Source organism: Alligator mississippiensis, chromosome 1, assembly GCF_030867095.1.
Source record: "Alligator mississippiensis isolate rAllMis1 chromosome 1, rAllMis1, whole genome shotgun sequence".
Classification (NCBI taxonomy): Eukaryota; Metazoa; Chordata; order Crocodylia; family Alligatoridae; genus Alligator; species Alligator mississippiensis.
The window spans coordinates 294,500,051-294,526,860 of record NC_081824.1 but is presented as its reverse complement, the minus strand read 5'-3'; the positions used below and the strand labels follow the sequence as shown (position 1 = coordinate 294,526,860).

At 43.2% G+C, this 26,810-nt stretch overlaps 2 protein-coding genes across 4 annotated transcripts in view; both read right to left on the bottom strand.

Moving 5' to 3' along the window:
* The window catches only part of CHAF1B (chromatin assembly factor 1 subunit B), a 28,296-nt gene extending 15,423 nt beyond the window's left edge, over positions 1–12,873 (bottom strand). The window contains exons 1-5 of one of the 3 annotated variants that reach the window (XM_059720736.1): positions 12,794–12,873; positions 7,190–7,393; positions 3,750–3,882; positions 2,822–2,939; positions 957–1,060 (exon numbers count right to left, since the gene is read on the bottom strand). In XM_059720736.1, coding sequence (XP_059576719.1) covers positions 957–1,060; positions 2,822–2,939; positions 3,750–3,882; positions 7,190–7,315 — 481 coding nt within the window. In that variant the 5' untranslated portion in view covers positions 7,316–7,393; positions 12,794–12,873. Of the gene's footprint in view, positions 1–956; positions 1,061–2,821; positions 2,940–3,749; positions 3,883–7,189; positions 7,410–9,916; positions 10,026–12,793 lie in introns of those variants that run through there. The other 2 variants (XM_006271327.4, XM_059720735.1) reach the window with 2 other exon arrangements.
* A 4,100-nt stretch (positions 12,874–16,973) lies between these two features.
* Positions 16,974–26,810, bottom strand: part of MORC3 (MORC family CW-type zinc finger 3) — a 59,285-nt gene continuing 49,448 nt past the window's right edge. Inside the window, exons 16-17 of the mRNA XM_059720733.1 lie at positions 26,261–26,424; positions 16,974–19,474 (exon numbers count right to left, since the gene is read on the bottom strand). Coding sequence (XP_059576716.1) covers positions 19,321–19,474; positions 26,261–26,424 — 318 coding nt within the window. The 3' untranslated portion in view covers positions 16,974–19,320. The remainder of the gene's footprint in view (positions 19,475–26,260; positions 26,425–26,810) is intronic.

The following is a 26,810-nucleotide window of genomic DNA, read 5'->3' as shown; positions in this document are numbered from 1 at the left end:
TATCAGATATTTTTCTGGTGCAATTATGTTTAACTATAAAAAGAAAATGCAAAAATCTTGTTTCCCTGAACAAAGTAGGATCAAACAGCAGGAGAGCTTGCTTACTCCCACTTTTGAGCAACTACCACTCTGCTTAGAAAGCTCCAGTGGCACTCTCAGGGTCATACTCCTAGTGGTTCCCTGATTCTCTCTCACTGGTTCTCTCCTGGTGTGCTGCTTCTGACCTACACATCAATACAGCTACAATCTGATCAACCCTCCTCTCATCACTGTTACCACAAAAGTGGCGTATTTAATTACTCCCCCATTTAAACTGAATGAAAAGTGGCCAAGGATACCCTCCAACAAAAGACACTTTTCTTCTTTAGGTCTCAAAGCATTTTACCACTTGTAAGATGGTTACTGAAAGAATGCTAGCAATAGGCAAAGGAGTAATCCTTATCCTACTTTTATACGTGAAATAACCAACCCTCAGAAAATAAGGGCACTGTCAATATAATTCACAAGACAGTCTTTCAGATGAGAACAGTACTCAGTCTCATGACAGCCTTTGTTCCATCACATTTGTGAAGGACTATAGTTGCATATACCTCCAGGGACATCCAACCACACTTAAACAAGCTTGTTACAATAAACTCAAGACCAAGGCTGTTCAGCTCCAATCTTACAAACATTTCTGCATGTGAGTTATCATGGCCTTCACTGAGTTCAGGGATTACTTGTGCAGAGAATATTTGCAGGGCCAAGGCTATAAAGTGTTTTTAAGGGTTTTCCCTCTCCTCCAATCCAGGTTTTGCTCATGGAGATACTTTCATCCCATCTCCCAAAAGTTGGAGAATTAACTGGATTATGTTACCACAGAAAAAAGCACTTCACTTACTTTGCTTAAACACCAAGGGATACTATTTACCTCCATAAGGGAGCCTCAGGAAAGAAAAATTTAATTTAGCAATTACCTTTATTGACATCCCACATTATAGCTGTGTTATCTACTGATGCAGATGCCATGTAGTTTCCATCAGTGGTCCAGCAAATATCATAAACATCTTCTAAATGGCCTCTGGAACCCAGAAGAATGGAAGACAATCATTAGTTATATAAAGTACAGTTGTGAATAAACAAAAATTACATTGATTTTTTTAGTATTAAAAAAAAAAAAAATTGCAAGAAAAAGTTACCACTTAGGAAATAACTAGACCCTCCTTTTTATTTTTAAACAAAGCAGTCACATTTAGAATATGGAAAGTAGAAAATTTTAAAAATAAATTAAAATATGCCTTCATAATTCACCATAGTACCAGCACATATTCCAAAGGAAATAAAAACTGACTTCATAAGTTACCTCAAATGCAAGATTAAAGAGCTGTAAAATTAATATTCCTAGGTTCTGTATAATGTATAATAACAGCAATAAAAAAAATAAAAACTAAATACTGCATAATTGCAATAACAAAATTAAAAAAGTGAGAAGCATTGCTATTCCTGAAAACTTTCCCCACCAGGTAAGTTAAATAAGAAGTTTGCATACTATGCAGAGTCAACTAAAATGTAGAAATCTAAGTTTACACTACATCTTAACTAATATCTTCTGACGATCATTCTAGGTGTGTAAAATCACCATTAAAAATTATTTTAAAAAGGTTGAGAAATACTAGAAGTATTTTGTGAAATGGTCACACAATGAGACCACTGAAATGATAAATATTTATTATGCTTTCTTTTTAAGATGCTAAGTTTATTAGAGATACTAATTCTAATTACTTTTCTTCAGAAGCTGTCCAATTTCTTAGGTAATTGCACAAGCACTTTTTAAAGGACTATTTAAACTTCAGGATATGCTGTTGGACTCTTACACACACACGCGGAGGCTGCTCCAATGTGCTGGAAATACAACGCTTCGGAACAGGCTCAATTAATCGAGTCTGCTGAAGCATGGAAACTGATGCACTCCAGCAGCCTTCCACATCATGTGTATCAGAGTTGCCGCACATCTCTGCGCTGAAAAAATGGCAGCAGTGCGCTTTGAAATAAAACACGTTTGATAAGCTTTAGTTCAAAGCACCCTGCTGCCATTTTTTCAGCGCAGCAACGCTGATACACATGACATTTGGGAGCTTTTAACTAATGCGGCTCACTAATTAAAGTGCCCACAGCACGTGTAAAAATGTCCTTAGATTCTACAACAAATACTGGATGTTGTCTTTTTTACCTGGAGTGAAAACAAGATGCAATTTAATAACAAATGTAACAGTATGTAGCATGTTTGATGTCTTGTCCACTAACAAGTATACTGAAACTATCATTCATAGTTAATTTGCAAAACTGAAATGAATATACATATTTTTTAATAAGGATTTAATCGTTTGAAATGAACTGTGTATAAAGATGATAAAGCCTTTATGTGAACTTTGGCCTGGACTGACAACTAACTTTCTAAGAAACATATATTTTTTGGACTTTTTTGTTGAATTTTCCCTAATATTTCTAGTATAAATTCAGTAATTAAAGGTATATTTATTTAAAATGACCTGGTGCAAATGCAAGTTTCATAGATGTAGCTTTTGAAGTTATGATAAATTTGAAATATTGTTAAGTGCTACAGAACATGAGAGCCATGCCACACAAATGTCGGATCTTCTGCCCTGAGATGGAGGACATGGGCTGGTACAGTACAGAATAGCAGATGTTAGCATGAAAGGAATGCATCGTGGAGCAGACAATTTTTGAAGAACAATGGAAGGATTCTGGCATGTGGTAAGCAGAAGCTGTTTCAGATAAATGGAAACATGGGATGAAGGAAACTCATAAAAGCCCAAGTTACCTTAATGTTTTAACAACAGTCCAATTCTCTTTGTTTAGTTGAGCTTCGTCTTCATCCTGAAATGCTATTGGTTCTGGTTCTTTATTATCATTCAGTTTCCATAGTAATATCACAGCATCTGTGGGGAAAAAAAATTACTTAGAACAATTTATTTGTGTTTTCTTCTTGCAAGGTTTATCCTGCTATTATACATAATACAGAAATCAACTAGAGCTTGTCTACTGTTTAGGCGATGGACCTGGGAATGCTCTTCTCCTCTATTCTCTTTTTACAGTAGGGACAGGAAATAGAAGCATAAGGTACTTGTGAGCTATGCTGATTTCCTTCTTTTTTAGTAAACAATTTGATTACGGAGATTTTTCCAATATTCAAACAGGAGTTACACCAACTGCCAAAGAAGTGACTTTCAATTAGAGTTAGATACCTAACTACTCTGCCTTTTCAAAATTTTCCCTTAAAATACTGTATAACTGCATTAAAAACAACCCAGAACTATGCAAAACCTTTGCTAAGGTGGTTAGGAGACCAGACTGGGACTCTCAAACTCTGGGTTCAACTGCTAAACTCTGCCAGACTCCTAATATGGTCCTGGGTAAGCCACTCAATTTCCCTATGTACAAAACAGGAATAACACCTTTTTCACATCTGTAAAGTAGATAAATTAGTTCTCTATTCTCATAAAACCCTTGTGAGAATAAATTCTGTGGGGTTTACAAGACACTTGGACACCATGTTCCTTGAAGGTGCCAAACGAGTCCAAAGATGGAACTCGTTCACATCTCCCAAATTTCCATGCTCACTTTTACTCCAGGTGGGGGGGGGGGGGGGGGGTGCGCACACGCGCGCACACACATATAAATAAAACTTCTTTATGTTGGTCTTTTATATAAAATATTACTCACCATCACCTCCATATAATATTACTCACCATCACCTCCGGATGCTAAGATCTCACCACTGGGAGAGAAACGCACAACGTTAACAGCTTTGGTATGACGAGCTAGATTGGACAAAAATTCCACAATTGCTTTCCCATCTGGTCCTTTTTCCACTTTCCATATCTAGTTACAAAAGTATAACAGATAGTAAATATCCTTCTTTACCTGACAACTCAGTCTTATAATAACTGTAACATTTTGTGTGCAGCATACTTATATATCAAACACTGAGCTGAGAGACAGTAAGCATTTCAGGTACAGAACTAAAGAACTCTCATCTGAAACTTTCACAACTAAGCCATGGTGACGTCTTACTAATTCCCATTCTACAAATTATTATTTTCATTTCCTGATAGCATCCTGACAGCTTTCTGTCTAAGCAAATATATTGCCAAGTCTTCCAGGAAGTTATGAAAAAAACAAACAAACACTTTTTTTTTTAAATGTACATACATGTCTGTTCTCTGGCTCTGTGAGCCTTTAAATAATAGGATGAGTCAATCAATACATTTAGCAGCATAAAGACTCAAGCACAAATTAACCAACCAAAAAAAATTCATATATTCATCTTAATATTCCCAACCTTTCTACACCTCAAAACACCTATCAGCTGTCATGCTGCTTCCTCTATCCCAGAACTCCAAGCACAACACTGAGTAGAGGTGCACCGATACAAAGAAAATTTTCTGCATCAGATATCGGCCCAGTGCGGCCGATAATTTGTCCAATAAATGCCCGTGTGTGCACGCAGCCGCAGTGCAACATGTAGGCAGTGAGGAGCACAGCCTGACAGTGTGGAGTGCTGTGTGCAGCTGGTAAGTCTGGTGTGGTGGAAGGGGAGGGGGGAGAAGCATGGGGGAGCAAATCAAGGCCCCTGTGGTGAGGGAGGGTGTGGGGTTGGTGCTGGGGCTGCGCAGCCAGGGCTGGGGCCAGGGCAGACGTGGGAAGGAGGCATGGCTTGTCAGGGGGTCCGAGGGAAGGGTGGGGGGCAGATCCCGCCGCTGCGTGACACCCATCCAGTGCTTGTCTGGCAGCTCCTGCCACTGTTCCTGCTGCTTATCCAGGACAGCATGGGGGAGGGCATGTGGCCCTGGATCTGCACGGGGCAGGATGGGCTGGAGCTGGGCCTGTCCCTGCCCCATTCTCTCTCTCACTGCAGGGGCCTTGATTTGCTCAACCCCCTCCCCTTCTACCACACCAGACCTACCAGCTGCGTATCAGAAATCGGATTGGCATCGGCCTATATGCCTCCTTAAAAATCGTCTACTGGTATCGGCCCCAAAAATCTCTATCAGTACACTGCTAACACTTAGTTTTGCTGCATACGCTGAAGTTATAAAAATTTGAGCTGATTTAGACAAACAGGTATGACCACGAAAGACAGGGAGAACAGATTTCAGTTATGAATGAAGAATACCCCTAAGTTTAAATGAGAGGAAGAATGGGGAGGGTCCAGTTTTCCAATGACCAGAAGTGTAACAGGTCACTAGGGCATTTCAATGTCAGTTTTCATTTATAACTCAACCCAAACACCAAAGATGTCTGAAATTACAAAAACTGAAACTGAATAATGGCATTATTGCTTGCCAACTTCTTTCCCTATTCAACAGAATTTGTAAATAATAAATATCAGTAACTTTCAGCTCAACAAATACCTAAAGATTTACAAACCACTGATACTATAAATATGCAGATAGATGTTATGTCCTATGCTTGCAAGACAGCACTCCAAATACATTCAGCACCACAGAAATGCATATGCCTTTGGGCAAGAAGGCTACTCATCAGTGAAGAGAAGGAAAATTTTGGTTAAGGATAAAATCTTACAAAAAATGCCAGAGTAGGATTGGAGTATTTTTGTAGCTATGATGGTGGTTCAGGAAATGTATGCAAGGCAAGGGTCCTCTTGTGGTATCTTTTATTGGACCAACTGTATAGTTGGGAGAAATCTCAGACAAGCTCTCAGGCAAAAAGTAACCCTCCTCCAGGTCTGAGGGTTTCTGATGGAGCCAGCCTTAGGGAAAATGGTGACTTGGCTGAACTTGTATTTTGGTGCCCCATGCCTCTGCCTCCCTGCCCTCCAAGCAAGTTAGAAGCACTGCTGCAGACAGAGGTGCAGTCTGGTGGAAAGGTGGGGTGACATGGTATGCCAGGCAGGCAGGAATTGCTGCTGCCACCCACAATGCCTGGCTTGGCTCCTCCTAGGCAGCAACTGGAGGTGGGGTGTGGGCTGGGCTAGGCACCACTCCTGCCTGTGGTGGGGATCAGCTGGAGAAGGGCAGGGCAGGGCAGGGCAGGGCAGGGCAGGGCAGGGGTAGAGCGCTGCTGTGAGCATGGGCTACTCACATATGTGCGTGCGCGCGCGCATGCACGCACGCACACACGCACGCACGTGTGGTGCCCCCTGACCACAGCACTCTGGGTGATTGCCCACCCCTATGGTCGGCTCTGCATTCTGCTTTACATCCTTGTATAGGCCTGACCTGAAGAAGGGTACTTCACAGTTGGAAGAGACCTTGGACCATAAAATGCTCTTCGTCAGGTCAGACCTATATGAGGATGTAAAGCAGAGGGACCCGCAGATCTGGAAAAGGACACTTTGTGCCTGAGAGATTGTCCAAGATCTCTCCTAGCTATATAGTCAGTCTAATAAAAGATACCACAAACAATGCCACAACATCCCTACCATTGGAATGGAGGGCCTCTCTCCTTATAATACAGATCAAGGCTGTCCAACTTCTAAGCAGCTAGTGGCTATGCACCTGGCTCAATGGGCTGTGCTGTACCACTCTGTCTCACAGGGCAGGGGCAGGAAGCAGAACCTGGAGGCAGGGGGAGCCCAGGGGCTGAAAATTAACCCTTTGTGGCCTGTGTGCAGCCTATAGGCCACCAGTTGGACAGCCTTGGCATTGACTATGCAGTTATAAAAACTAATTACATGCTGACAAACTCTAATAAACGAAAACAACTCTCCATTTTATCACATAACCTTTGCATCCACAAAGCAGAATAATTCAAATTTTCAGAACCAGACAGTGCTGAACTTTAGATAAATACAGACCTGATACTTGCATTTCAGATGCAGTTTGGTGAAAAAAAGAACAGTTCACAGGTCAATCCGAGTCTTTAGGATTTGGTTAATCTGGTCTCTTCCTATGCACAGTACAGACTAGGGGGACCTGCTAATATTCCAATTACTCAGAATGCCAAACTTAAAACCTAACTCAAGGCTAGCTGAAATGTAGAAGCAGCAAGAGCCAGAAAACACACCCGACATGGACAGTAGCATTTAGTCCCTCAGTCTATCATTCACTTGACTCAGAGTAGAAAAATGATATCTATAAGTGAAATCTGCAAGATCTGTAAGTAGACATAAGGGTCCATGGCAGATGTTCTACACACATTAACTCAACGAAGGTTGGGAACTCACCCGAACAGCAGTGTCCACGCCTGCTGAGGCCAACCGATTGATTTTCCCATCAGCCCCATGTTGGAAGTCCAAGCTGTACACCGGCTCTTTGTTGTGCCATGCAATCTCACAAGTGATGACCTTCATGTTGGCTAAATAAAACACAGCAAGCCTGGGAGATTTTGCAGCTTCTGATGATACAGGTGGTTCAAGCAACGCAGTGTCCTGCAAGTACCAGAGGCTTTGGGAGAAGAACGTTTGGCAAAACACAACAGAGAGCTATGTACAGAAAACTGTTTGACATAACTACAGTTTAATTAGAATTAACTGATAAATTGTATCATATTGGCTTGAATCTAAGACAGGGTTATTTTTCTCCATTCAGCAGAGAGGAAGACACAAACCAATTGCTTGAAATTGCAGTGATGCAGATTTAGACTGGATATCTGGAAAAACTTCTTCACTGTTTTAACAGTGAGGCAGTGGAATAGACTGCGTAGGGAAGTTGTGGCCTCTCCATCACTGGAGGTGTCCAAGAAGAGGTAGGACAGCCACTGGCCAGAGATGATACAGGTGTAGCTATGCCTATGTTCTACCTTGGGTATTTCCCATGCTTCTGGGCTTTGCTGGTTGCGCCCCCTTTTCCTCCCCCCCCCACCTTTTCTGCTACATATGTCAGGGTGTTTTTAAGAGGCACTGGCCACAGACAAGGCTGGGGATTGTGACTGGGGTGTGCCAATGCTCCTGCTGTGATCAAAGCCAGAGGTTCCTGGCTAGGGGGTCTTGCCTCTCTGCTTAAGGTCAGATCACTTGCCAGATGTGGGGTCAGGAAAGAATTTTACCCCATGATCAGATTAGTGTGGACTGGGGGTGGGGATGTTGCCTTCCTCTGTAGCAGGAGGCATGGACTCTACCTGAGATCTCTTGATCATATATTGACAACATTTCACAGAAGCAGGACATTGGCTGCTGTGGTTCCCCTGCTTTACCTGTGACATATTAGGGTATAAGATCTGTGTTGTGATAGGGATGACATCAGTTTTATGTAGAGTTTAGATTACAAATTGCATAGGATGGTCTGGCTAGGCTTGATCCTGCCTCAGGTTGGGGACTGCACTAGATGACCTCTGGAGTGCCCTTCCAGCCCGACTTCCCTACTATCAACCTTAAACTTAGGAATAGTATGTGCATATGGGGGGAAGGGAGTGTGTGGCAGGGCAGCAGTGGCAACTCCAACCCCAGCCCCATGCTGCCACTGGAGTTTCCCCCAAGATCCCAGAGCCAGCACCGCCCACCCCACCCCACCCCATTCCCAGCCGCACGCCCTACCCATGCTGGTCTCCATGGAGGCCCCAGGATTGCAGGGCAGTGACAGCACAGGGCTGGGGACCAGGGCAGAGCTGTGATCTGCTCCCCACACACTCTTGCCCATGGAACCGGGGCCCGCTGCAGGGGGAGCAGGTCATGGCTCTGTCCCGGCACTGCCACACGCTGCAATCCCAGCCCTGCCCCACCTGCCCATGCCACTCCCAACAGCCTCATTTCATCCGCCTGGCTGCTTGCCTTGCCCACAGCAGTCCCACCCGCAGCACTGGGTGCAGGGCAGATGGGCAGGGTGACTGGGCAGTGGGGCTGGCAGCTGCAGCAGCCAAAAGGAGCTGGGCTATCAGGAAACAGTCTGGCTGCCCCACTGCTCCAGCCCCACTGCACACCCAGGGGCAGCAGGTTGGGCCACACGTGCCACAGCCTGGGCTGCCCCCTACACCTGAGCAGGGCAGCACCGAGGGACCTGTCACAGGCTGGACAAAATCCCTTGTTTTGGCGGGCGAGCAGGAAGCTGCTGACTTGGCTGTGCAGCACAGTCATAATTAGGGACCAGCCCCCTCCCTCCTGCCCTGGGCTTGCCCAAACCAGTAATTGTTTAACTGTTGTAACTACAAGCTAAATGCAGATATTTTTTTAATCATAGTTTACATCCTGTCCCTACACTGGAGCTACAGCTGCTCCCCCCAACCTGCACTCCCGCTGCCTCCGGCCCAGGTCCCGCTCTGGCCCCAGCCTGGCTACGCAGCAGTGGTGGCTCCAGGGCTGGGGCTGAAGCTGCCTCCACAAGTGCTGCTGGCAGGTCTTAAACATGACACGATTGTATTGGAAGCTTTAAATTATGGTATTTGCTAAAAAACGATTGTACGCTGACCAAATATATAAATAAGTCTCCTTCTTGCTTTTACACTGCTCACTGCAAACCAGCAGCGAGCGAGAACTGGGGCAAAGTTGAAGCATGTCTTTCTTTTGAGCTAAAGGTAGTGCTGGGAGCGAACCCACAGCTCAGTTACGGCTCCCGGAGAACGACCTGAGTTTTCGCCTTCACCAGCTGCCTCACAAAATGATGGCACATTTTGAACACTGTTACCGTTATTGATGTCCCATCCTACAAGAGGTTGGAATTTGGGTGCAAATACGATAATTAGGGTTGACATTTGGTACCAAGATAATTATTTCACATGCAGCAACAGTGGGCAGCGGGAGAGTGGTGCAGTGTGACTGTGGGGGGGGCAGCCCCTCAGGAGCAGCTGGGGGGGAGCAGCACGACCGGGGCTGGGGGGGGCCCCACCGGGTACTGTGCATGCGCCGCCGCCCTGCACCGAGGGCGCTCGGTGCAGCTCCCGCGTGCGGAGGGGGGCAGGGGGGGCACTGCCCCCGCGCGCGCTACGTGACCGTTCCCCCTAACCGCCCCCCCACCCCTACCTGAGCGCCGCGCCGGGCTCCGCTGCACCCGCCGGATTCGGGTTTCCCGCGCGCGCGCGCCGGCACCACCGCACATGCGCCGAGGCCGAGCTCGGCGGATATTGACCGAGCCGCACACGTGGGAGCGCGGGGTGGCAGCGCCCCCTGCCGGGGGAGTCTCACTCTGCCCCGCACCCACGGGGGAGAAGAGGCCCAGCCCACTCAGGACTGCGTGCGCTGGCAGGACACGCCTGCCCATGCTTTCAGTATTAAGTACGAATGAACATAAAAATAATGCCTATATTCGTAATAAATAATGATCTAGAAAAATAATACACTAATATAAAAGTCATAATAATTACAATCATGATCATAATAATAACTAGAATAAAATTGTTTCCGATGGAAACTTTCCAAAGAAAAGGAAATTCCATGAATCAACATTTAATTTCTCCCAGCTGCCTCTTGGGAAAAAGGAGAAAGCCAGATTCCTATTTATTTATTTATGGTGGGGGAGTTACACACTGAAACGGGGTGTCCCAGATGAAAAATGTCCTAAAATACTGGGAAGTTACATTTTTAATTTTCTTTTGCGAGCATTTTCAACTACAAAATACCAACCTGGGTTCTGCAAGGTCTCAAATGGGTGCGCAAAACCAGAGCCCTGCAAAATGTTTAACGTAAAACAGCCACGTTTCAAACAGTTTCTTTTTGGAGTACTGCTCCATTTCTGCCATAGTCCCCCCTCCCAGCACTATTTCCCTCTACAGTTTCCTGTTTCAAACCATTAAAATCTCACACAATGCACCTTGGGCTGAAAAGATGTAGTGCGCAGGTTTGTTATTACCCTGAAATAGAATAGTTTTCTGATAGCATACTGTTAGGTTTACAATCATTTGGATTATTAAGAAGTATTAGCTTTACAGCTGAATACAAGGCATGACCTGTGGCCTAGCAATGCAGCTGACCACAAGGCAGAATGATAGCTAGGCCTTTGCTTGTGTCATGTAATCATTTTAACTGTACCAAGCATTTTCTGAGTTAAAAAGTGAATCTGTGTCTCTGTGCTAAAAAAAATCAGCTACAGCAAGAAGTAAGATAAGACAGAGAAACCATTGTTCTGGTCATACTAGTTGCGTCCTTGAGAAGTATCTTCTACTGTGTAAGGTTTTGCTAATGTTACTGTTACTTAACTTTTAGCTTTTAAAAGTGCTAGTTCAGCTTAATAGAAATATGCTGTTACAAAGATTTATAAAGCACCGCCCCAAGTATTGCTTTTTGTTAACCATATAGTCGTGCTTTGTTGTAAGAAGTATAAAAGATCGCCTCACCCTTGAGGAGGGGCCATTTTGCCTTTTGCTGGCTTTATGGTCTTTGCTCGAGCAAATAAACAGCTGTCTTTCTTTACCCGCATTGTCTGTCAATCAAATTACAGCTAGACAACGAACCTTAGGGAGGTTTCTCCCACCACAAGAGCCATGTTTCTTCTTGGTTTCAATACACCTATTTATTTGTGCGGTATGCTTGAGGAAAATAGATTCAGCTTTTAAACATTATTTTACTTAGAAATTATAGAAATGTAGGACTGCCATGAACCTAAAGAGATGTGGTCCATCCTCCTATTCTTTGGGTCAGGTTCAAATATAGCTAACTATCCCTCGTAGATGTTTATCAGCCTGCTTTTAAAAGCTTCCACATAATCATGTCACAAAAAATGACTCCACAACCTCCGTAGGCAACTTGTTTCAGCTTGCCTATCTCCTTTGGTAGATTCCTCACCATGTTTAAAACTTTCCTTGCTGCTAAATTAAGCTGGTCAACACTTGTACTGCCCTCAGTGGCCATGGAGAACAATGGTCATGTTTTCTGTAAGAACCTTTTCCATATTTGAAGACATATTCATCCCTCCCCCATTTATTTTTCTTCTTAAACAAACCCAGTTCTTTCAGCCTTTCTTTGCAAGTTGTTTTCTACACTTCTTATCCTTATTGTCCACCTTACTGTTCTCTTCAGTGTATCTAGGTCTATTTCTAGTGCGTAGTGCCATATCTACATACCAGAAGCCTCGGGCTTCTTTACTATTCATTCCACCCAGGAAGAGCACACCAACTGCAAATGCTTCCTCAGTCTGACGAAGGGTGTTTATACCCAAAATCTTGCAAAGAAGAATTTTCCTAAGTATTTGAGTTGGTCTAATAAAAGATATCAGATTTACCCAAGGAACCTCGTCTGCCGATGTCCTTAGACCAACACCACTACAACCTATGCCCCTGTAAATCTAAATACAGTACTCTATCCAAGGCCTCTCCAGTTTCAGTGGTATGGATGGATTAACATATTGTTCCATAACTAATAGACTTGCTTCCAGGCTAAAGGACAGATTTACTGTTGTGCCCTGACCTTCTTATTCCTCTCATGTAATGTAAAGGGGGCAGTACCAACTTGTCATGAAATATTTCTGATGTAAGGTGGTTCCCGGATGTTTGAGCTGTTTTCTACCCCTCTTAGAGTTCCCCAGCTTGTACTGCCTCCCTTAGAAAGTGATCTTCAGCCTCTGCAGGTCTATGGGCAACAACACTGAACAAGTCATGCATTTTTAGCCAACTTCATACTTTGTTCTTCCTTGTCATTTTAAACAAACACATAACTGTGGAAAGCAAAATTTCCTTTGTCTGACACCAGAAGGCCATAAGTGGAGTACTGCTGCTCTAGTCAGAACCTATGAAATCTTCTAAATATAACGCAAGACTGTTAGCAAATAAAAACCTAGGATTCCAGACTAGCCCAGGGATTGATTTGACACCTCGTTCGATGAGTGACAGAAAGACTTTATTTACTACAAGTCAAGTGAGCCCAAACCAAAGTCCAGTAATTAGCTATAAGGTGATGATTTCTCACCGAACAGGTGACAAAGAGGCGGTCTGCTTCTCTTCAACTTCTCAAGTGAGGCGGGCACATCAGCAACTGGTATAAAATAAATTATTCACTCTTGAAGCACATGCACTGTTTGCTGTTTTACTGCCTTTTTATACCCTTAGCTCAGCATCTGCAAAGCATTCATTTAGTTGTGTAAATCAAGAGAGAGTCCCAAGCAGCAATTGGCAGGAAAATCCTGTTAATCAACCTGCTCATTATTGGTTATCAGAAATTTCTAATTTGAATGCGTTACCTTCTTCACTGACAAGAGGTTATCCAGTTTGAAACATATCAAGAAACTGATTAACAACCAGGAAAAACATGTGTGTCCTTGGAAAACAAGGTAAATCATGAGAGAAGAACAAAAACATAACTAAATCAGGAGGAGACACCTATCACATATGGAGAATGCCTCTTCCTGCACATAAACACAAGTTAATCACAAAAGAAATCTTTACCATACTAATTAATCAAGAAAAGGCATTTCACACCGTTACACACCAGACAACTAGGAGCCTGCCTGAAATTGTTCTGAAAATAGCAAGATAAGCTGGAAGAGATACTTCGTTATTCCTTCTCAGGTGGCCTAGCCATGAACTCGGATCCTCTTACATTATGCAGTTAGCATCAGTATTCTGTATTTTAACTTTTGTCAGTAGGCCCCAGCTTAACGTGAGTTTCAGTCATTAAAGACATAAAAAAAACTGTTAAACAGGACCACCTGAGTCTAGACAGCCTGTTAAAGCATCAGTTCATCTTCATTCACAAATGGATACAGCAATAAAACAATACCAAATTGGAGGCGGGTGGGAGTGGAATTGTTTAGTTATCGTCATGCATCTGATACCCTTTAACTACAAACAATATTTGCATTTAAAATCTCTATCTTGACAAATATATTGCCAGTCTCCAGGAGTTTGTCCCACAGGAGATTAATTCACTTGCACACCACATGCTTTCCCCCCCTCCAATCAGACCTCCAGAATTGGGGGTACACCTCTTAAGTGAAGAAGCTAATTTTTCATTGCTCACAGATGCACAAAAGAAATAGAAGGCAGACACCATTGCAAGATGACTGTTATGCTTCTCCCTTTGCCAGCCTCAGGGAGGGTGGAGATGGAGTCAACTCCTCTTAGGGTCAGAGCTAGTACCAGCTACAGCCACAGCCAGTGGAGTCAGGATCTCCTGTGATCAGCATTCAGCCATGACTGGAATATATATAAATTTAATTCTGCCTTCCCAAAACAAGGTTCATGTCTTACAGGGGAAGGAGGTGGGGTGGGCTGTGGTACATGAGAAAAATATGCTGTGCCCCATGCTGTTGTCCATACACGATTCCTTTACCAGAAAAAGGTTGACAAACATCCTGCCTTAGCTACAGGTGGCTTAATATTGTATTGGGATCCCTGGTTGGAGCACCATGTGTCCCAGCATGAGACTGAGACCTCTCCTACTCCTAATGTGGCAGAGAAGTAGGATGATGTTCAGAATAGGGCCATGCTGGAAATCAATAGAGCTGCCTTATAAATTTTTCTCTGCCACAGATTAGCTAGGGCCACAGGCATGTTACTTCACTTGTAGTTCATTATTTATAAATACAGAGATTTTACTCAACTACCTCACTTCATTGCTTTGTGGTTTAATTATTATGACTATGAAGCAATACTGAACTACGGAGGTGTGAAATGTTAATCTGACATCATGGAAATCTCACAAAACCATTGACAGATGTAAAGACATGCCTGTAGTACAATGCCAACAAAGGAGTTCCTCCTGGGCTTTTATGCCACTGTTGAATAGACATTGAAGACCCATCCACCCTAAATATGTTACATGATATAGTGATCAAAGAGAGATTGATCATCCTCAATCTGCAACTGCCCCCTCTCCACTGCTCCTTGTGCCTTCCCAAGACCAGGATGGTTCAGTCCTCCCAATCCCAGGAAAATTGAAGCAGTGGGGCAAATTGAAGCAGCACCTGCCTGTTCTTTACGTTAGGGACTCCAGTGTAAGAATCAGGCAGGGGGCTGCGCTGTTCCTTGCTGCTCAGTTCCCAGTGCCTGGCAGCCCAATGGAGGGAGTGGTGTGGCAAAGCCCCTGCCAGCCTCTCATACTGGGAGCTTCCCTGTTAGAAAGCAGGTGAGCAGCAGCTGGTGGCTGTTTCTTCCCTCCACTCTGCTCCTGGTCTACAGGACTCTGAAAGCAGCTGCCCTTCCCTCTTCTTCAGATAAGTGATACCGATCTCAGGAAGGCAAGGAAGCCTTTCCCCAAGCTCCCAAAACCAGGGCAAAGTGTGCAGACGTTCAGCCTCCCAGGAGAAACTCTCTCAGAAAGGAATTCAACCCTGGTTATTCCCCAGCTATTTCTCTCCCAGAGCTGCCATGTTTGCGTTTGGTGAAATAGCTTGAATGCCTGCCCACTTGTAGTTTCAACCAGAACTGTGATTCCACCAGGAGAAACTGAATGTCTGTACCCAGCCATTGCTATAATCTGAATGTACAAGATTACACGGGGAAGGGCAATGTTTAACACTGCTTTTATTCCGTATGTCCGTCATTAAGGTGGTGAGGCCTTTCAGTCAGCACTAAACAGTATTTTTGTACAGCATTTATTCTGAAACACATTTCTGGCTGAAAAGAGAATTTTGGCAGTGCAACCTAAAAAGGACAAGAGTAAAGACAACGTATCCAGTTTTAAACACTGTTCTAGGCATTCTGTTGCTGCGTTCAAACAAATGCTTTTAGCTCATGTCCTGGGACACGCAGGACAGATGTTTAAAACAGCTGTGTCCCAACAAAAATGAAACTGTTCCTCCTGCTCTCTGGTGCTGTTCCTTCCCTCCCCCTGCTGAGCTGAAACCAGGGAAATATGGGATTTTATTTTTTGCCACCTTTAAGGACATCATCTCTGTAAATCAGTGTAGATAAAGCATCTGACACAAAGCAAATACGGTAACAGGACTCTTGCTTCAATTTATTCTGGAGTCTTATCACTGGATTGCTGAATTCAGTGAAGTAAGGTTTTACGCACCCACCCTATCAATTAGAGCACTTAGCAAGAGCTCAGAATTCACACAATTGTCCTACATCATTATGCTAGCACTGCTTTTTTGGTTTCAGAATATTTCACTGGATATTGGCTTCTTCATCTCCACAGTATCATATCCATCCCTGGGTACTACAGGTTGTTATTTCTGACCAAGGTGATACTGGTGTCAGGCTAAGGTTGAGCTTCAAAAAGCCAAAAATTTTGGAGTTAGAAATTCAGCCTCTTATGTTAGACAGCTGACACTCCTATAAAAGGAATGCAATCAATATTGCTATCTTTAGGGGAATACTCTCCCTGGTACAGGCTTCCCTCGCTTTATGCTGTACATGCATTCCTGGAAAACGGCGCATAACTCAAATTTGCATAGAGGGAACCCATTTTACAATGTAACAAATAGGGATACGTTCCAAGACCTGAACTGCATAGACCCCCAGACCCATTTCTACCACTTTTACAAGACAATTTTGGTACTCCCCAACAGCGGACAGTACACACAAGCACAGGGGGGTGGTGAATGTTACCGTCATGGGTACTGCAACTACGGAAACGTGTCGCAGACAACAAGCAAGGAGCACAGATCCACACAGGAGACTATATTTTGGTGCGCATCACTCCCACAATGCACCGCACAAAGCAGCTGACTGTGGGCTTCCACCACACCGGTTGCAAAAGAGTGAATTTACCTCGCATATAATACAATTTTGGTATAGAGAGGGTCATTGCATAAGAGCAAATTTGCACATACAGAACCATCATAAAGCGAGAGAATCTGTAGTACAAATACCAGATGCTCAACAGAAATTGACCCAATGGCAACCTGGGTAAAATAATTCCCTCACCTCCTAAATGAAAAAAAGAACAAGAACAAAACAACAACAAAAAACAAGCAACCTTCTCCCCCGTAACCTCCACAACCCAAACCCCCCTCCCCCCCAAACCAAACCAACTTAAGAAAACCGAGGGTGCCAGAATGTCAATATCTACATAAGTTTGAGAAAAGGTTTGAATGGAAGTTTTGAAGGAAAGGTAAGTATTGATGACTGGCTACTGAAAGGAGGAAAACTCAGATTCCTCAAAAAATTAGTATTTAAAATAAAGCCAGGATCATTTGAGCCATTATTCATAGCTTTTATTTAAAGCAAAAATTTGCATTTGACTAGTTACAAGATTTGATCTCACAGAAAACCAGATTTTTTTAATACAAAAAATACATCTATTTACTTTAACAAGTAAATAAAAACATTTCAATTTACTAATTTTTTTCAAAGTTTAATGTACAGTATAAAGTTCTTATTTTCAATATAGATATGTTATATTTTACCAGTCATCTATAATAAAGTCAACTACAGAAGCAATTGATGAACAGAGGTAATAAATTAACAATAAAGACATCAGCTTGAAAAAGTGCACACCAATTAATGGAAAATATAAGTTTTTAAAAGTTGTAAGAACATTTTTACATTACAGCCATCTTTTCAAATTAAGCATTAGCCATTATAAGCATAAGAGTATTGCTTTATCCCTATTAGTATAATACTAGATCAGGTATATGTTAGTTTTCAGACAATACTCTTAACTTAGACTAGGTGAAGTACAACTTGGGAATACAACCCAATTTAAAATGAGACAGTAACACTGTGGAAGCCAATGGTTTTAATTTTATAAAAATACATTTCATAAAACCTAGTTCTAAAGATGTTTTCATGATTATTTTGAAAGTTTCAATTCAAAGATTGGAAGTCTTTATTGGAACAGGTTGTATTTAGACCACTATTCAAATGACAAGCATCATGGAGATACGGTGTATATGCCACGTCTCTTTTCTGGTGACTGCTCAACTGCCAAGGTGGTGGGGAATGCAATGATCACACCATCATTACACCCATGTTTCTTTCCTCTCAGCACCATTAAAAAGTCTGAACAGTGTTTGGCAGATTGTGCCAATTGTGCTTAAGCAGTAGAACCTGACTAGAAACAAAAAAAATGATTCCATCTTTTTTTGCCCAGGACAAAACGTTTCAAATTGAAAAAATAATTAAATCAGATTTACAATTTTTAATCTTTATGAACTCACTGGTTGTAAATATAATGGGAAAGGAAAATGTTTACTTTAACTCGACAGTGAGCTTCCAATAAAGATTAGAGATTTAATTAAAATAATGTAGTAGTCCACTGTAACCATACAGCATACTTTTTGAGAGGCAAGGGTTTTTGTGGGTCACGTATTTTGTTGGATCAGCTACAAGGCTGTGAGAAATGTTTAGGTACAAGGCACACTTCTTCAGGTCTCCTAAAGACACCGTTTTCAGGGTGACCTGAAAAATGTTGTACCCAAAAGCTTGTCTAAATCTCTCCCAGCCACACTGTTAGTCCAATAAAGGCACTATTTACAAAAACCATTTCCTCTTGAATATTTTCTAGATCATCGTGGTTCAAACAGCACTCCTTTATTATTTTCATTTTTAAGGGAAGCCAGATCAAAAGACTCTAATTACAGCACTGTTTCACATCAGCCTGAAAGAAAACCTGGTACTTTCACAATGAACTCAACATTTGATATTACAACAATAATTTTTGGGGGGGGATTTAAGATACATACGTAAAAGGCATTTGTCCACATCACAAAACCACTACACAATTTAATCTGATTGGTAAATTTTGCTCAAGGAACAGGTCTATCTAGTACTGATCTCCTGTTTCAGGTCAGGATTGAAATGCACTAGCAATGCTATGCAACTAACCTTACACAGCATATGCCAAGACTATGTCTGTAAGTAGTTGGGCACTACATGTAATTTTTTTGAATGCTACTGGGTACCTGCAAATCTCACCGGCTTTGACAGGAACTAGGAGTATTTCATACTTGTCAAGGTAAGACTGTTACTGTACTATCAAAAAGGTGCTATCAAGGAGGATAACATATGAATCTAATGGTTATGTTTTGATCACATACAACACTGGGTTTATCTTTCAACCATTATCAGCAAGGGCAATACTGAAATTTACAATGTTTATTCTGAAGGAGAAATCAAAGATGGTACTTTTAATGCCACTGTCTTCATTTTGCAAGAACAAACAAATTTAACGATCAATGAGATAGTACAAAATCAAAAGAAAGCTGAACAACTTTGTACAAAATGACTGCGATACCAAAGAAGTAATAAAAATATCTGCAGATTTAATTACAAATACATTTACATTTTAAAACAAAAACATTTAAATTTAAGTATGTCTGGGGTTGCTCAACACTGACAGTGTTCCTTTAAAAATAAAGTTAAAGTTACACAGTAAAGTACCTGCCATCTCTGTGGGAACATTTGAGTGCATAGAATATATACATTTTACATTGGGTTTGTGGTACATAATATATCTAAATTACTCAAACATAAAATGAAAACAATATTTACAGTATTTACTGTACAATATAGTAGAGATTGAGCAAACGTCTACTGAGTCCAATACTAAGTACTGCTGATTTCATGCATTTGTTCCACAACTTGCCCTAAGATTTCATCAACTACATCAACATCATAATTTACTTCCTTTAAATCTAGATCAGGCATAATTGTAGCCAACAAATGTCCAACATTTACTCGAAGGGATCGCAGTTTCAGGCTGTAAGGAAAGAATATTGATCATATTAGAGAAGCTTCTATATGCATAGTGCAGATAATTCTGAATTTGCAAAATAAATTAATGTTTTAAATAATTAATTTAGAATGATGCCCACAGTAAACTGCAGTTCTCACAATTATGCTATCCAACTGATAACCAAAGGTTCTGTATATCTGACTTAAAAGAAGATGAGCCAATATAAAATGTAATATAGCTTAAAGTTCCCTATCCCTAGTGGCTAAGACCAATATTTTAGGGTTTGAGTATCACAGCTTCTGATCTGGAGGTTTGTATGATTATTCAATTTTAAATGAAAGCAGTACCTAGTTTCATCAGGGGATCTGGGGTGCACTCCTACCCCACCTTGATTCCTGCTCCACTGAAAGTTCAAAAAAATTGGCCAGCAGGGACAGCCACATACCTACTGAGGTGGAGCTAAGAAAGTCAACTGACTTCATGGCTCATTATTATCTACTTGATTTCTGCTAATATCTCTACTTTATAGGCGATGCAACCCTTGATCTTCCTCTAAGCTAGCCTTTCTTTTACAATTACCCTGTCTGTTATCTGTTCCCAGTAATATTTCTCACCTCACCACCCAGTACATCCAATAAAAGTGTGCTGCTATCTAGGAACCTGTAGTGGGTGGTTTTGTTTCTAGGGGATTTGAACCTACAACATATCAGAGACAAGGAGGGGAGGGGCAGGGCTAAAAGCAGGCTGAGCTGTGGAGCAGCACAGTAGTCAGAGGCAGGAGGGAGTTGGAAAAATAAAGCAAAGAAATAAGTTATTAGTCACCCTTTTTTGGGTTATTCATTGCAACAGATGATAAGGCTGTGTGAGGTTAACCTAGTAATACAATCAGGTTGGCATGAAGCCAGGCTTCGGCAGACCCAGAGGGGTTGGACTCCCCAGGTAAGGGAGTTGCCAGTGGCTGAAGTGAGTCCTCCCCTAACTTCAGTTCTTGTATATTGAGGATGAAGGCCAGCTGGGGGCATGTTGTAGGGAGGGGGTGGTCTGTGCAGAAAAGGAAATGTTGAAGAGAAGGGGAGCTTAGACAATAGAGGGGTGGGGACTGAGGAGGTACTAGGGCATTATGGGGGCAGAGAGGTGTGAAGGGCAGATAGGGTTTAAATGCAAAAACAATTGTGTAGGAGGGAGGCCTCCAAGGGGTATGATGGTTTACAGTGAGGTTTGAAAGGAGAGCATCATCCATTTTCTATTCAAAGTATTCAAGAAAGTTTTGTCTGTTTATGGATTAACTTGTACTCTCCAGGGTCAGGAGAAGGCTCAGTGGGATGCGAGGAAGATGGTCAAGAGTCTGGGGGCTGAGGCACGATGGAGATGAGTTTGTGCTGGGTGGGGGTGGTGAGGGGACAGGGTAGGACTCAGTGGGGTGCCAGGGGGATGATGGTATCTGACAGGGCTTGGGGCACAATGGGATGTTGCTGATCATGGTGTATGTGGGATACCAGCAGACAGAGTTAAGCAACAAGGGGGCATCCGAGACGATAGGGATAATCCATAAGGGGCACTTTGGGGCCATGAGGGAGTGTTTGAGGGACCTACACGTAGGGGTGCAGGGAGCAGGTCCGTCCATGGCCAGACAGCAGGTAATGACTGACACCAGGTGCCTGTCCTATCCTGAAGATAGCAATTCCTCTCCCAATTTTGTTTGGATCATAAACTGAACATAGGTCTCTAGGCCCCTAGCACATCAGTAAAGCTTCTAGATTCTTTTTAACTGGAGAAAAATAGATCTTGTGTTATGGGATGATGCACTACAACACCTGCATCCCCTTTTCCAAAGCCCTAGCTCTCTCCATGAGTTCCATCCTTCTCATTAAACATAACATTGGAATAACAGAGACTTGGTGGAATAGCTCGCACAACTGGAACAGTATCACAGATAGGTATAAACTGTTCCAAAAGGACAAGCAGGGCAGAGGAGGAGGAGGAGTTGCACATTATGTAAAAGAGCTGTATGATTGCTCAGAGCTCCAGTATGAAACTGGAGACAGGCTTGTTGAAAGTCTCTGGGTTAGTGTCTGAGGGTAGAGCAACAAAGGTAATGCCGTGGTGAGTGTGTGCTACAGACCAACAGACCAGGTGGATGACGTTTTCTTCCAACAGCTAGCGCAAACGTCCCATTCACAGGTCCTGGTTCTAATGGGGGACTGCAATCACCCTCATATCTGCTGGAAGGGCAATACAGCAGTGCACAAGCAATCCGGGAAGTTTTTGGAGAGTGTTGGGGGACAACTTCCTGGTGCAACTGTTGGAGGCCAACTAGGGGCTGTGCTCTTCTTGCCTGCTGCTCACAAACAGGGAAGAATTGGTGGGGAATGCAGTAGTGGATGGGAACATGGGCAGCAGTGACCCTGAGATGATTCAGTTGATGATCCTGAGGAAAGGAAGGAAGGACAACAGCAGAATATGGACCCTGGACTTTAGAAAAGCAATTTGGACTCACTGATGGCCCATCTGAGGGGGAAAGCAGTTTAGGTGAGCTGGTTGTATTTTAAAGAAACCTTACTGAGGGCACAGGAACAAACCATCCTGATGTGTAGGAAGACTAGCAAATATGGCAGAAGACCAGCTTGGTTTAGCAGGGATCTATTCAGGGAGCTAACAAACAAATGGAAGCTTACAAGAAGTGGAAACTTGGACAAATGGCTAGAAAGAAGCACACAGGGATGAAATCAGGAAGGCCAAAAAGCAAGTGAAGTTGCAGCTAGCAAGGGATGTGAAGAGCAACAAGAAGGGATTCTACAAGCATGTCAGCAACAAGAGGAAGAACAGAGAAAGTGTGGGTCCCTTACTGAATGGGGGAAGGCAACCCAGTGACAGAGGATGCGGAAAAGACTAAAGTACTCAATGCCTTTTTCAGCTTAGTCTTCACAGGCAAGGTCAGCTCCCAGCACATGGCAGCACAATTTGGAGAGTAGGTAAGCAGCCAACAGTGACCAAAGAATAGATTAGGGAGTATTTAGAAAAGCTGGATGTATAAAAATCCATGGGGCCAAATGCAATGCACCCAAGAGTGCAGAGGCAGCTGGCTGATTTGATTTCAGGGCTGCTGGCTATTATCTCTGAAAATTCATGGTGATTGGGAGAGGTCCTGGATAACTGGAAAAAGGCAAACATAGTGTCTATCTTTAAAAAAAAAAAAGAAGGAGCATCTGGGAAACTAAAGACCAGTCAGCTTCTCCTCAGTTTGTGGAAAAATCATTGAGCAGGCCACAAGGAGTCCATTCCTAAGCACTTGGAGAAGAAGGTGGTGGTGATTAGGAACAGTCTGTATGAATTCACCAAGGGAAAGTAATGCCTGGCCAACCTGATTGCCTTCCACAACGATATGATTAGCTCTGTGGATGCGGGGAAGAGCAATAGACATGATATACCTTGACTTTGGCAAGGATTTTGACATGGTCTCCCACAACATTCTCACCAGCAAGCTAAGGAAGTCTGGGTTGGATGAATGAATGAACTGTAGGGTGGATACTAAAATGGCTGGATCATCAGACTCAAAGGGTAGTAATCAATGGCTTGATGTCCAATTGGCAGTCTGTGTCAAGTGGAGTGCCCCAGGGGTTGGTCCTGGGGCTGGTTTTATTCATTATCTTTACCAGCAACTTGGAAGATGGCATAGAGTGCACCCACAGCAAGTTTGCTGATGATACCAAGCTGGGGGAAGTAGTAGATATGCTGGAGGGTAGGGCTAGGATTCAGAGAGACCTTGACAAATTGGAGGACTGAACCAAAAGAAATCTCATGAGTTTCAGTAAGGACAAGTACAAAGTCCTGCACTTAAGACAGAACAATCCCATTCACTGGTACAGGCTGGGAACTGACTGGCTAAGCAGCAGCTCTACACAAAAGGACCTGAGGGTTACAGCAGACAACAAGCTAAATATGAGCCAGCAATGTGACCTTGTTGTGAAGAAGGCTAACAGCATACTGGCCTGCATTATTAGGAGCATTGCCAGCAGACTGGGCGGGGGAAGCGATTCTTCCTCTATTCTGCACTGGTGAGGCCACATCTGGAGTACTTGTGTACAGTTTTGGGCCCCCACTACAGAAAGGATGAATTGGAGAGTCCAGTGGAGAGCAATGAAAATTGTTAGGGATCAGGGGCACATGGCTTCTGAGGAGAGGCGGAGGGAACTGGGCTTATTTAGTCTGAAGAAGTGAAGACTGAGAGGGGATTTGATAGCAGCCTTCAACCTCTCGGTTCCAAAGAGGATGGAGCTAGAGTGTGCTCAGTGGTGGCAGATGACAGAATAAAGAACAATGGCCTCAAGTTGCAACAAGGGAATTTAGGTTAGATATTAGGAAAAACTCCCTCACCAGGAGGGAAGTAAAGCACTGGAACAGCTTATCCAGAGCAGTTGTGGTCTCTGTCCTTGGAGGTTTTTAGGACCTGGCTAGACAAAGCTTTGGCTGGGTTAATATAGATGGGGATGGTCCTGCTTTGAGCAGGGGGTTGGACTAGATGACCTCCTGAGGTGCCTTCCAACTCTAATTTTCTATGATTCTATGATAAAACAACCTTGAATAAAAAAGGCAAGAGGTTTTCTTTATTTGTTTGGATTGGCAAACTCAAACACTGGCAGAGACGCTTCTCTCCAATTTTGCTAACAAAAAACAAACTGTGAGAGAAACACTTTAATCCTCCAGGGACAAAAGGAGATGAAAAAAAGGAGCAGCTAGGAGAAAGGTTTACTTTGTTCCAAAAGTACCTCAAAGAAGAGTTGTTCAACCTGTAACTGGATGGGGGCTGCATCCCATGCCTGCTGCAATACTGGGAGCCAAGGGCTCCTGGGCAGCCATGTGTGGCTCTGTGACATCTTGTGCCTCCTGCCTTCTGGGGCGGGCACAGAAAGCAGAGGTTGTAGGAGAGAAGGGAAGCCTGGAGTCCCTGATTGCTAGTGCAGCTCAAGCAACAGGGGGGAGCAGCAACTGGGTGGGAGCCTAGGGGGAGCAGATTAACCCCTCAGGGTGCATTTGGCCCATGGGCTACCAGTTGGACAGCCTGGCCTGAAATTAAAAGCAGAAGTGAATGTAAAGACATGAATCTATATGCTTTAGATGAGGGCAGCCTGGAGCCACATGGGTCACAGACCACAGGCTCAGCCCTGGGTATCCCTTGCTGCATGGGCTGCCCAGTGCCTCCCATCCCCTAGTAACATGTACCACATGGACTGCCCAGTGTGCCCCCATGGGGTACACAGCCCAGCATCCCCTCCTTCCCAGTGCAGGCAGCCTGGCTCCCTCCACATGGTGTGTGCAGCCAAGAGGTGTAGGGGTTGCTGCATGTGTGGCATGCTTAGCTGGGAGAGGCGAATGGGACAGGGACACACTGGGCTGCCTGTACTGCAGAGCTGTCTGCGTCACTCATGCAGGAGGGAGGGTGCTGGACAGCCCAGCTCCCCCTCTCTCCCACCCACATATATCACATGGGCAGCACTCCTCCCTCCCCCCTCAGTATAGCTCCCCATGTGTGGTCAAGGAAGGGGTTATGGCAAGCACAGCTGGGTGTTTGGGGAGGGTCTAGCACCTAGCACCCTGCTTGCCATGCAAGCATCAGGGACAGCTCCACAGAACAGGCAGCCTAGCTCTCAGCACTGTGGCTGGGAGGGGGCTGCTGCATATAGATGGGGAAGGTGGGGACCTGGGCAGCCTGGCTTCCCCACCCTTACCCTACTGCATATGCAGCCCAACACTGCTGCATCCCAGCTGCATGCATTACCCACTTTCAGTGTGGGCAGGCTCCCTTTTTTGCTGTACTGCTTGGGCAGTCCAGCTGTTTTCCATCTGCAGCAGCAGGAGCACCTGGGGAGGGGGAATGGCAGCCAGCTGGGAGCGTAAGGGCCACATGCTAATACTTCAGGGGCCACTAGTTGGACAGCCCTGCTTAGATGTACCTTTCTGTTTTATTTTATAATTTTTTTTTTTTAATTCACCCTTACCCTTCTGTGTCCTTTTCAAGCACCTTTTGCTTTCTTCTATATTCCTCTTCTTTTCTTGTTATTCCTTTTGTATGCCTTTTCTCTCTCTGCCTTTCCACCCCCCACAAGTTATTCCTGAATCAAGCACCCCTTCTTTTCTTTAGAGTACTTTCTTCTTGGAAACATTTCCTTTAGCACTGCCTGTAGTTGATAATCTAGCATGATCTGTGGATGGCTTCTGTTAAAACAAATACACTCCCTTGTCCAAATATATGCAAGTGCAGAAAAACTGGATGCCAGTGGTAGCAAAATCAACTGCTGATTTAAGAAGGAGCTACCACAGCTGAGGAAGCAGCAAGATCAGACCTGTAGCTCACACCCCACACTTGAAATGCAGCCCATAAAGACACGTCACATGGAAGGTAAGTCAACTAAAATATGTAAAAGATACATTCTCTAGAGAGTACACGTAATCTATAAACAAATGAACAAAACTTCTTTAGATACCTCTGGATAGAAAACTTACAAGAAAATGGTTGATGCTCTCCTTTCCCTGTTGCAAAGCATTAAGCATTCTGTTAATCCTTCATTAATGCCGTGAAAGCAATGACTATTAATCAAACCTATTTTATTTGTGCTGCAAACATTTTTTTTGGATTAATTAGACAATGAGCTCGGCATGCAGGTGCTTTAATTCTTTTAATGTGGACCCTAGATAACAACTAATCTGAAAAAAATCTTTTAGAAGATGAAGTATGAATGTTAGGAGGGCAGCACTGAAAAATTCAGAGAGGCTGAGAAGACCAGAAACGGGCTTGAAATAGGCAACTAATACCTTTCTTCATCGGAGTAATTTACATGATCTTCAACATTACTGGTTGTAGAATCACCTGCTTGTGCTACCGCTTGTGGAATTGAAGCTTTTAATTGTGCAATTTCTGTTTTAAGCTCCTCACACTGAAAGGCTATTTGAGTTTTCTCCATTGACAGCAGTTCAATCTGAAACACAAAAATCAAAATAGTCACTTTTAACTCCAAAGTCAAGATACAGCAATTTAAATCAAGGTGAATTAGGAAATGATTTAAATTTACTTGACTTCTAGAAGTAGCTTAATGAAACACTGAAAAACCCTTTAGTTATCTGTGCCATTACAATTTTAGATATACATTTAACTCCATTATATGTTTTATGAAATTTGTATTACTACTGATAACATTGTTAACGCTCCTATAGACAAAGAAAGGAAAAAAAGAAAAGAAAAAAAAGAAGAAAAGAAAAAGTCTTTATGTACCTGCAAACAAGCAGGTACATAAAACATTATGCACATATATTCTTCAAAAGAGACTCCTCAAACTCATGCTTGAGGTTAAATCATATATGAAAG